The sequence below is a fragment of the Balaenoptera borealis genome (genome assembly GCF_965194805.1).
Source record: "Balaenoptera borealis genome assembly, chromosome: X".
In the NCBI taxonomy this organism is placed as follows: domain Eukaryota; kingdom Metazoa; phylum Chordata; class Mammalia; order Artiodactyla; family Balaenopteridae; genus Balaenoptera; species Balaenoptera borealis.
Genome location: NC_138881.1, coordinates 92,401,195 through 92,413,469, shown reverse-complemented (window position 1 = coordinate 92,413,469; position 12,275 = coordinate 92,401,195). Strand labels below are relative to the sequence as shown.

The 12,275-nt window shown below is 47.0% G+C and overlaps 1 protein-coding gene across 2 annotated transcripts; it reads left to right on the top strand.

Annotated features, from left to right (window-relative positions):
- Window positions 1-990: 990 nt before the first annotated feature.
- Window positions 991-10,058, top strand: IRS4 (insulin receptor substrate 4; the record flags this gene model as incomplete). Of its 2 annotated transcripts, XM_082377021.1 has the most annotated exons (2): window positions 991-4,820; window position 5,527. In XM_082377021.1, coding segments are annotated over 2 exons (3,831 nt in total). The 2 variants fall into 2 exon arrangements, with proteins under 2 accessions (XP_082233147.1, XP_082233146.1); XM_082377020.1 differs by having other exon boundaries at window positions 991-10,058.
- Between the last annotated feature and the right edge of the window lie 2,217 nt (window positions 10,059-12,275).

The following is a 12,275-nucleotide window of genomic DNA, read 5'->3' as shown; positions in this document are numbered from 1 at the left end:
GCCCACGCTTTCTCCCGAGACTCTCGGCTCGCCGTGCGCGGCAGCAACTAGTGGACCAAACTGTGACAGAAAGAGAGGATTTATGTGTGGGACGGGAAGAAAAAGAGAGGGCGCCCGGCTCGGTCCCGGGACACCGTGGCTTCGGGATTTGCACGAGTTTATCACTACCATTAACAGCTACTCGCAGAGGGTTGTTTACCGCCGAACGCGCGACAACCAGACAGCGGAGCCCTCTCCGGGACCCAAGCCACTCCTCCTCGCCCCTCAGCTCCCTTCCTGCCCCCCAAACTAATTAATTCGAGGCCGCCTCCCTGCCAGACACTCCCATTGGCTCCCATCCCACCCAATGAAAACCTTGCAACAGTTTCACCTGGCTCCGGCTTCCCAAACAAACAAACAAACCATCCCGGGACCTTGCCTGCTCTTCTCCCCTGCGCCGCCCGAGACAGTTGCGCTCCGCCTCCTCCCGCCACTTCTCGCCCCCTCCAGCCAATCATGCCCTTGCCCCCCGTCGCGGGCCGCTCTCTCTTCCGCCTCTCTCGAACTTCTCCCGCCAACCCCCGCCCACCACGCTCGTGCCTCCGTGGACTCCTCGTGAGCACCTGCGTGGCCAGAGAGCCCCTCCTCCTCCCGTCGGTCCTCCCGAGGCCCAGAGGCCGGAAGATTCTCCAAGAGGGTCTAGGCGGGATAGGAGGTGGCCCCGCCTCTCGGGCCCACCGGCCCCTCCCTCGCACACCTCTGCTGGCGGCCGCTTGCGCCCCTCTACTGCGTCGGTAGCCGGAGCCACAGCGGCCGCCGCGTGAGGCAGCGGTCACGTGTTGTTTTGCCCGCCGCCGCGCGCTTGGAGTGGAGTGGGCGGGGGCGCGGGCCGAGACGGGAGGGGGCTGGGGCGGGCGGGCGGACGGGGGTAGACGGCCTCTTCCCCCAACCCTCCCTTCCCCGAGCCCCCCCCCCCTCCGCCCGCTCACCTTAAAACCATCGTGCATCACCATGGCGAGTTGCTCCTTCGCTCGCGACCAAGCGACAAGGAGACGGCGAGCTGCAGCAGCGGCAAGAGCGGCAGCTGTAGCTGAGGTGGCGACCACCCCACTTCTTTCCTCGGAAACCCCGACCGCACTCATTGGGACCGGGTCGTCTTGTCCGGGAGCCATGTGGCTCTCCACGGCCACTGGCTCCCGGTCAGACTCCGAGTCCGATGAGGAGGACCTCCCCGTCGGGGACGAAGTCTGCAAACGCGGCTACCTGCGGAAGCAGAAGCATGGCCACAGGCGCTACTTCGTGCTCAAACTGGAGACCGCCGACGCCCCAGCTCGGCTGGAATACTACGAAAATGCCAGGAAGTTCCGGCACAGTGTCCGCGCCGCGGCGGCTGCAGCAGCGGCGGCTGCCTCTGGCGCCGCGGTCCCCGCGCTCATCCCACCGCGGCGCGTTATCACCCTGTACCAGTGCTTCTCGGTGAGCCAGCGAGCCGACGCGAGGTACCGACACCTCATCGCTCTTTTCACCCAGGACGAGTACTTCGCGATGGTGGCCGAGAACGAGTCGGAGCAAGAGAGCTGGTACTTGCTGCTCAGCCGCCTCATCCTCGAGAGCAAGCGCCGCCGCTGCGGCACGCCCGGCGCGCAGCCGGATGGAGAGCCAGCCGCACTGGCGGCTGCAGCGGCGGCGGAGCCACCCTTCTACAAAGATGTGTGGCAGGTAATAGTCAAACCCAGGGGGCTGGGGCACAGAAAAGAGCTGAGCGGCGTGTTCCGGCTCTGTCTTACCGACGAGGAGGTTGTGTTTGTGAGGCTAAATACCGAAGTGGCCAGCGTGGTCGTCCAGCTCCTGAGCATCCGGCGCTGCGGGCACTCGGAGCAGTATTTCTTCTTGGAAGTCGGCAGGTCCACCGTCATCGGTCCGGGGGAGCTCTGGATGCAGGTCGATGACTGTGTGGTGGCCCAAAACATGCACGAGCTGTTTTTGGAGAAGATGAGAGCCTTGTGTGCAGACGAATACAGAGCCCGCTGCCGCAGCTACAGCATCAGTATCGGCGCCCACCTGTTAACCCTGCTGTCCACTAGGAGGCACCTGGACATGCTGCCGCTCGAGCCCGGCGGCTGGCTCAGAAGGTCCCGCTTTGAGCAGTTTTGCCACCTCAGGGCCATCGGTGACGGGGAAGACGAGATGCTCCTCGCCAGGCGCTACATAACACCCAGTGAGCCTGTGCCCACCTCCAGGCGAGGAAGACTGCACCTGCCCAGAGCGCGGAGATCCAGGAGAGCGATTTCAGTGCCAGCCAGCTTTTTTCGCCGCGTAGCACCCAGCCCCGTGCGTGGCCCGCACCCTGCAGAAGCCCCCAACGAGGGAGCTTGCCTGTCTTCTGAAGCACCTGGTTCCGGCTCTGGCAACTCTGGGGAAGAAGGCAACCCTCAGGGCAAAGAGGATCAGGAAGGAAACGGAGGCGACTATATGCCCATGAACAACTGGGGCTCCGGAAACAGCCGGGGCTCCGGAGGTGGCCAGGGCTCAAGTGGCCAAGGCTCCAGTAGCCAGAGCTCTGGAGGAAGCCAGTGCTCGGGCAGGGGGCACGGCTCCGGAGGTGGCCAGGGCTCAAGTGGCAGCCAGGGCTCAAGTGGCCAGGGCTCCGGGGGCCAGGGTGCAGGAGGAAACCAGTGCTCAGGAGATGGCCAGGGCACCTCAGGTGGGCATGGCTCAGGCAGTGGCCAGGGAGCTGGAGGTGGGCACGGCTCAGGCCGTGGCCAAGGACCCGGAGATGGCCATGGCTCAGGCAGGGGCAAGAACTCTGGAGGGGGCAAAGGCTCAGGAAGTGGGAAAGGCTCCGAAGGCAATGGTGATCATGGGAAATCTCTGAAGAAAAGATCCTACTTTGGCAGATTAACTCAAAGCAAGCAACAGCAAATGCCACCACCTCCACCACCTCCACCTCCACCCCCGCCAGCTGCAGCAACTGGTGGAAAAGGAAAGTCTGGGGGAAGGTTCCGACTTTATTTTTGTGCTGACAGAGGAGCCACAAAAGAACGCAAAGAAGCCAAAGAAGTTAAAGACACAGAGACCCCAGAAGGTGCAGCTCGGGGTCCCCACAGAGCCAGAGCTTTTGATGAAGATGAGGATGACCCATACGTGCCAATGAGGCCCCCATACGTGCCAATGAGGCCAGGGGGGGCTGCCCCTCTCTCAAGCTCCAGTGATTACATGCCAATGGCTCCTCAAACTGTCTCTGCGTCAAAAAAGCGCCACTCTCGATCACCTTTCGAAGATTCAAGAGGGTACATGATGATGTTTCCCAGAGTGAGCCCACCACCTGCACCAAGTCCTCCAAAAGCACCTGATCCTGACAAAGAGGATGACTCAAAGGACAATGACAGTGACAGTGACTACATGTTTATGGCTCCTGGAGCTGGTGCAATTCCAAAAAACCCCAGAAATCCTCAGGGAGGCTCTTCCTCCAAAAGTTGGAGCTCCTACTTCTCTCTGCCACATGCTTTTCGGAGCTCCCCGTTGGGGCAGAGTGACCACAGTGAGTATGTACCAATGTTACCTGGAAAATTCCTGGGGAAGGGCCTAGACAAAGAAGCCTCATCTAACAGAGGCCCCAAAGATGTAACTTCAAAGCCTTCAGTTGAGGGGTCATTCTCAAAGCCTAGAGATGAGGGATCACCTTCCAAGCGTTCAGGGGATGCGCCCCCCAAGAACAAGACTAAGAGACCTAATCGACTTTCTTTTATTACAAAAGGAAATAAAATCAAGCCAAAACCACAAAAGCCCACACATGAGCGGAAAGAAGCCGACAGCGCTCGTGGCTACATCAACATTGACTTCCCTAAAAGAGGCAGCAATATGCCAGCTCCCTGTATTCAGAGACTGCCAGGTTTGTGGGGCATAATTGCCGACCCCAGACAGTTCGCCTTTTCGAATTACGTGAATGTTGAGTTCGGAGTGCCATTTCCAAATCCAGCAAACGACCTCTCAGATCTTTTAAGAGCTATTCCAGGTGCCAACCCCTTCTCTCTGGACGGTGCTAGGTGGCCACTTCCGCCTCTTCCTCCCAGTGCTACAGGTAACAGTGCTAATGAGGAAGAAGGCGACTATATTGAAGTGATTTTCAACCCAGCAATGACCCCGGCCGTGCCTTTTTCTGACAGTGCCATTCGCTACGATGCTGAAACGGGGCGCATCTACGTGGTCGACCCATTTTCTGAGTGCTGTATGGACATTTCTCTCTCCCCCAGCCGCTGCTCTGAACCACCACCTGTAGGGAGGCTGCTGCTGGAAGAAGAGCTCGAGAGTAGACGCCCACAAAGCCGTTCGCAAAGTTTCTTTGCAGCTGCCAGAGCCGCCGTCTCTGCTTTCCCGACCGACAGCCTCGAGAGAGACCTCTCCGCCTCTTTAGCCGCGGCCGCGGCAGCCGCGCCAACCTTAGCCGTGAGCCGGGCTTTAGCCGCCGCCTCCGCCCTGGTCGCTGCCCCGGGCATCGGCGCAGCCGCCGCGGACCTCGAGGCCGCCGCGGGATCTGACTCCGCCTCCGTCCGCTGGTTCCAACCTGCTGCTAATGCTGCTGGTGCCGAAGCGGTAAGAGGCGCCCAAGACGTTGCGGGTGGCTCGAACCCCAGAGCGCAGAACCCATCGGCAGACCTTGCCGGAGGTAACAACAGAGCCGGCGGGGCTGCCGCTGCAGCCGCCGCTCCCCCTCCATCACCTGGCCGCGGCCGGGCGCCGAGACCCCCGGAGCAAGAAGATTCTGACGACGACGACACGTACGTGAGAATGGACTTTGCCAGACCTGACAACGAGAAGTTCGACTCTCCCCAAAGAGGTTGGTAAGTTTAGAATTCATTTCCCTGAAGTTAATGGTTATTGCTTAATGAATCGATCGATGCACTACTCTGTCTACAGTGTTAGGAAAATGTGAGCTAATATTTCATTCACTGGTGCTTATTTAGAATGGAAAGTAGAATTCAGTTTTAATCATGCAATACCTTGTGATCGTTGCAAAAACTTGTTTTAATCTAATGATAAGCTTCTTTACCTGGAAAGAACCGATTATCATTTAAACATTGGTTCTACTTTTTAGGAGTAGTTCAAACTTAAGGATATGTAGCATGAGGATGCTTTCAGATATCCTTCCCTAACGCTTAGTGATTTACACAAACAGGACGTCGTAAATTGAATCCCATCAACTTATTTTCAAATCAACAAGTAAAAGCTGCTTTTCTACAAATGACCATATTTAATTGCAGGAAATTTAATAAGAGCACCGAATACTGAGCAGTAATAATCAACTGTTAACCTTTGGGGGTTGATGACATTCTCCTTATGAAAGTTACTTTTTTAAAAAGCAGTCATTGTTATGCTGGTTTGCCGTGATTTACCAAGAAAGTTAAATCTCAACTGTTAGCATGAAGGTCTGGAGGGAACAAAAGGTAAATAATCCAGAACAACAGGTGATTGAAAGAAGAGGGTATTTGGCTCTGGAATGTGTTTTTGTGTTGATTTGTTTAGTTTTTACACAGGATAAATTGCCAGAAACCTTGAGCATTCCTTTTCTATGTCACTAATAGTGACAGGCAAGTCACCTCTGCTGTGCCTCATTTTCTTCATGTAACTCCCCCCAAAGAGGGTATGGTGACAACACTATAATGGGTATGAATATTGCTTGAAAGGTTTAAAAAGCATTTAAAACATCTAATTGGTGTGTCTTCTGGGCAATTCAGTAAGCAAGATAATAAGGGCAGGAGGAAGACCTGACCCCAGGGGCAACCTACCCTGGAAGAGTGGAAGTTTTTTTTAAAGGGTTACTTTTCCAAAGGAAGAAATAAGAAAGAATAGGATCTTGGAAATAAGACTTCAAGTAAATCTGCTGTGTACATCGTGCAATGTTGTTATCAGGCTGTCTGGAGACATTCTCAAGAAGTGATTTTGGAAGATGATGTCTCCATAGTCTCAACTGCCTTCCCTCTTTACCAGAATGTGCTTCTTTTCCAGGGAAGAGAAGGGATGGACCCCAGCAGTTTTCATTCCAGTAGTCAGTTTAGTGAAGATTTTTGCTTTGCTTGCTTTGTGGAATGCTTTTGTGATTGGATCTCTGCCCACTGTGCTTGATCAGGCAGAACAAGTTGGGGAGTGATCACAGCAGTCACCTAACAAGCTCCCTATTTAGTGCAGGTGTAGGCCCCCTCCCCTTTCTCCCGCTGCTTTAGAAAACTTGCCATACAAAAACTCACGTTTGCAGCACGGACACATTAAAGAGTGATCATTAAAACGACAAAAGGATGCTTTGGCTTGCCAAAGGATTCAATTCAGATCTCCGTTAAACTGTGAGCTCCCCCCAACACACACACACACACACGTACACGTGCAGGCACACACACACAATCACCACTACTACTAGAACCATGCACTTAAAATATACAGATCTATTTCCAAGAATTTAATTCATAACCAGCTTTTCAAGAACAGATCTGTTTTATTCTGTAAAGTACACCTGGAAATTGGTCTTAAGCTACTGTTTGCACCTAACTGCTGAAGACCCCACTTATGATGTTGATGTGGGTGTTCCATAGCTGTCTATGTCCCTGTGGTACTTTGGAAAGGACAGGTTTTCATAGAGGTTTGTCTATACTTTCCACTACTCTTTGTTTAAGCAAAGATGAAAATTTCTTGTTCCTTAAATAAACCCTGTCTTCGCAAATATTATCTAGATCCTAAAATAATCAACATTATCTTAGCATAAGTTACTGATTTATGAATAACTTCAAATGACTTCGTAACTATTCCTGAGGCTTAATGTTCTCTAAATGTGTTGTTCATTGAGGAAATTCCTAACTTTATTGAGTAACTACAGCAAGGAGGCTGTATCTCACAGGGAGGTAGGTGGTTAGGTTAAAACAAGAGAGTGAATGTGGAAGTACTTTGGACCTTTAAAGCACTTTACAAGTGTAAGATATTTTAATTTTGTCATTGGATTAACAAACATTGACGTTTCAACAATTTCAACAGATGACTTAGTTTCTTGCCAAAATGATTGGTCCTGAGACTGATTAAAGCACGTGATTTGCTGAGATATATAAATGGGAGGATATATAGAAAGAAATCATTGCAGGAAATTACTTTCGCTACCATCTTAATGTAAATTGGTACGGTAGAATGTTGTCCGTGAAGGGTTAAGAACAAGCTGGCTAATTCTGATTCTATAAAGCTATAGAATAATTTTCACCCATTTCTGATCTCTCTTCACCTTCTTATCTAACATTAAAAAAAAGATCATCTTAGAAAATAACAAATATGCTTTGACAAAGGAGCAAAGGCACAGTCTTCATTAGGAGTTAGATATCTCCCGGAGTAATTTTAATTTATGGCAAATGCTTAGAACAGTTCCTGGCACATAGTAAGTGTTATACATGAATTATTATACTACTATTACCATTGTTGTGACTGTTGTTATTATTATCACCTTTAGAAACACAAAGCTAAATTAAAGTTCTGTGTCCCCAAATCCCACTTTTCAGTTAGTCATTACTTTCACTTAAAGTGGTTTACATGCTTGTTCAGAGTTGAGATCTTTATAGTTCGGATCTGTTTATAACTTAAGCGAAATGAAGGGAGCCCGTAAGGCAGTGAGACAACTTTTTTCATATAACACAAAATTAATATATAATCTCATTTACCTACAAGTCACATTGCATATAAGTAAGTACTTCCAAGCCATTTGTTCAAGTCAGTTAGAAAGAAGCACACAGAAATATAACCTGGACTTGACTTTTTTATAAATGAAATAATTTAAGAAGTGTGAAGTCTTCAGATTTTAAACACATGGGTTATAAGTGTTAGCATTTCGGAGGAGAATGCAGTTTCCTATATGGTTTAGTGTGACTCCTGACCCACGAATGCATTTTTGCCTCTTTTACTGCTGTATCTGATATAGAATTCATAGTTTCAAATGACTTAAGGTTAAAAAAATTCACTGATTTTTCCATTCCAGAGATGGGAAGATAAGAGCAGCTCTAAGAGAGGTGAGAGAATTGGCCAGCCAAATTAGTAAAGTTATAACAGCACCTGGTATGAAAAAGCAAAAAAAAAAAAAAAAATCTGTAGTAATTACCTTTTGAAATTTTAGACACTGTTATTAACATGAAGGAGGTATAAGCTTCTTTTCAGTGTAGTACTGCCAGATCCTCTTGCTATAAATTATAGGTGCTTGAGAGCAAAGTTTTTGTTGTATTGGACTTATTTATTATACCTTACTAGAATAAAATCTCCATATAGCAGAGATATGTCAGTCACCATGGATGGGTCACTTATTTTAGGCAACATTCATCCCCACCTAAAAAGAACTGGACAGTCATTTGGAGCAGAGATATTTGACCTATAACAGTTAAAGATTTCATTCAATTAAAGTTAACTAAAGTTATTGGCAATCATTATCGATGTGCATTCATTCCATTTTTAAGAGTGATGCTTCCCAGGTAAAAATTTTGGCCATTCACTAGCAAAAGACCTTTAAACAAGGACTAGGAGTTGAATATCACACATGCATCAAAACTCGAATAAGATCTCTTGCTTTCTTTTCCTCTCCCTAATTACCAAATATGAACCAAAACACTCCAGTCATTGGCAGGGAATTGTTTGGGGAACAAACTCGGGCTTCTTCGAGTGACTCCCCCCCCCCCAAGTCTTCATGTTGGAATAGATGAGGATAACCGGTGTAGGGAGAAATCAGGACTATTGTGTGTAATTTAAAAGGGATCGTTGTTAAATTGTCAGCTTGCTGATGGAGGAAATGCCTTACAGTTGCCTACTGCCTTATAATTTGCAAAGCATATTTACATTCATTATTTTACTGGGGGACAGTAGGTACTGGAACTGAAGCTGGTGTTAAGAATTTTCCCCTGGTCAAAGAGGCAAGTGGCAGAGCAGAAAATCAAACCCATACATCTGATTTCAAGTCCAGGGCTCCACCCAGCACACCACACTGCCCTTTCATCAGATGTTCAATATGTTATTTTCCTGTTTATGAAAGACTGTTATATAGGCAAGGATTGGGAAGATTTAAAGGCTTCTTGAATTTGACAGTATCCAATTTCGTTGTAAGTAATTCATTCGGAGTGTTATCACTGTGAGCCATCCACCAGAGCTTGGGTCATTTTCATTACATTGAACTGTTTGCCATAGCTTTAGACTAAAAGAATTTGACCTGTACTGGAATCGAAGGCTTTCAATCTGGGGGAGGAGTTTGCTCATCTTTGCCTCCCAGACACGAATAGTGTGTGTATCTACTTGGATCCCACGGAAACACTGAAAGGAATGAAAGGGGTGCATTCAGTAAACTTCCAGGAATGGTCCTTTCCTTAACTGAAGTCACCTATGTGTGGCTTTCCGAATAATCCGTTGACATTTGCCAGTTATGGCCAAAAGTCTTTCAATTCCATTTTTTCCATATGTATAAAATCTGATATTTTAATCTGCACCATCATGGTGGGAAAAACAGAATAAAATGAGACAGGTGGAAGCAAAAGCACTGGAGAAAGGGATGCTCTTCATTTGTTTAAAAAGCAAATTTGCTTTTGGCAGTCAGGAAAGTAGACTTGAGAAGCCTTGAAAATCAAATCCTCTCCTTGGGACAAAAAAATCCGTTTTTAATATTAAATTCATTTTGTTTAGCACCTTTTTGAAAATGCTTTAAGACTATGTAAAAATAGCTCAAGTAGCTCAGACATTTTATTGGCAGTATTGGAAAATAGCTTTTGTCAAATGCTTAATTAAAGCCTGCAGTATGTTTTGTCTCAGAGATGCTGCCAGGCTCAAAGATGGTGAGGATCATTTACTGGAAAGCACTGCTTGGTCCTGAGTGAGAAATGAGAGATGAAAAAGGCTACCTTTTATAGTAATGAAATGAATACATTACAGCACACTCAGCTTTTACCACAACTATTAGATTGCTAATTTTAAAGCTATTGATAAAATTGCCCAGATAATGCACTCACCATATGAAATTAAAGTACATTCTCTAGCAATTCTGCATTGGTTATTGGTTGTGCAGCAACAGGTCTTAGATTTCCATCTTCACGAAGACTACCTCTAAATTCACCTTGAAAATGATTCACGTGTGCGCCCACGGTGCCCTTGAAAGTCTGACCAATAAGTGTGGTGTTTAACTCCTGCCTCTTCATAAGTTGTGCCTCTGGTCTGGAAGGCATATATCAACACTGTCCTCGCACGCAAACCTGCCACCTCCTATGAAGGACTCCTTGTCGTGGCTGCAGCTCTGACCATAGTTTCTCCTGCCACCCTGCCCCCAGCTATTTCAGCTGCTTGAATTTAGGGGACCCTATTCTTATTGCCATGGCTAGAAGAGATCTTTTCCTGGAGCCTCATATTGAAACTTCAAACAGATCTCCCCACAGAAGTGATGTTATAAGTGACCATTGGGTGCAGTCAAAATCGTTCCTCTCTCAGTTCAGGACCTGCATAGGTTTAATACAGGCATGTGTGGATGAACCTAGGAACCGATCCGCCATTTATTTATAACATTGTTTCCGTAGGATAATTTATTCTGAGCTTCAACTAAACAATGAGCCTTGGAATATGTCTCTTTTGTAAATCGGAGACTGCCTATATTAGAGTTCTAGTAACTTGCATTCTTTAAGTCTGCAGTAACTAGGCAGCAGAGTGAAGTGGCCCAAGTGTGTGTTGGGAGGTAGGGGCGAAGCTGACCTGCGATGAAAATCCTGTAGCTGATCCCCAGATAGTTTGTATCCAGATAATCAAGACTGGAATGAACATGCATAAGTGGTCCAGGGCCTGCTTGCGAAGGGCAGGTGTGAAACAATTGAGCTGACCTTTGAGGAGATGGAGGTTTACAAGCGTCATCCATTTCCCTTAACAGATTCTTTTGAGTATTCCATCACAAAACCGTTGCCGCCATGAGGAGAAGCATATTTGATCTTCTAATCTGTAAAGGAGACAACAGTCTGCTGTGATTGGTGTTGTAAAGACTAGCAGCAGTTATTGCTAGTTTTCACCCTTGAGGGACAGCACTTCGATTTTTATCAGGCTCCTGAGCGGCATCTTCCCATATATTTACAGGGCACAGAAAGGTGTGATGAGCTATTCTTATTGGGGGAAAAAAAACTGTATATAAGCCAGAAGCAGTGCTAAGCTGAATAATGTAACTGTATTACTATACACTCATCTTTGGGGTAAATGCTTCCATTTCTCCTCATTTACTTTCATTTGTTTGTCTTCAATGCTTTACTTGTTTGCCCCTGCGTGTTTGTGATCACCAGTTGATCACGGGGATGGCTAGCATGTTGACTAATGAACGGTGAGAAATTTTCAGAAGAACGTGAATTTTTTTTTTTTTTAGTTCTAGGAAGATTGGAGTTAGAAAGATAACTGAGGCCACGAGATTGGGGAGAGTGGAAAGAGAATGAGAGGCTAACTGGATATATTGTTATCATTTGGGCTTCTCTGGGCAGGGGAACCATTGCTGTGTTGGACTTCACATTTCCAGGGCTATTGAAGTCATGTGTGTTTTATTAGTATACTGAAGAGTAACGTTTAGGTATATATCATTAGACAAATTGAACCAGAAACATTTACTGCGTTTGTATTTGAGAAGAAAATGATACCTGCCAGATTTGGGGGGCCAAGAGTAGGCAAATGTTTTGACCCATCCAGAGTCCATTGAGGTTTCTCCCTTATGGAGAAAAACTACTTGAAGAGCATACCTCCCATTAAAAGGAGTGGAATTAACTTGTCATTAAAGAGGTCTTTGATTAATCAGAAAGTAAGAATACCTGGTACGGTAATTATTTATAACCTGTCAATCTCAAGTGGAAGTAATCCATCAAAATCAGATCACATTATTAAAAGCATCAACATTTACCTTTCTGGTGGTGGAATGATATCAAAATGAACAGGAAACAGAACTAAGATACGACTGTCAGCCCTTTGATTCATTTTGCAGACTGTTTTTGATGGAGTTTTAATCCCAAATTGCTTTCCTTTGCCACCCAGCAAGCTTCTGGGTTATTTCCTACGTACGCTGTTCTTTGGAATGTGCTCCGGGAATGTAAACTCACTTTAATATTGGCCTAAGTAAAACAGGATTATAAAGGTAAATCTGTGGCTCAAGTTCCCATAATGCATTTCAAAAGCAAATTAAATTATTTTGGGATTATCTTGTTTTGGATAGCATTATTCCTTTCTACCAGCATGGCTAATCAAGAGTTGACAAATATATTTTGTAAAGTAAACTTGAAATCACACCATTA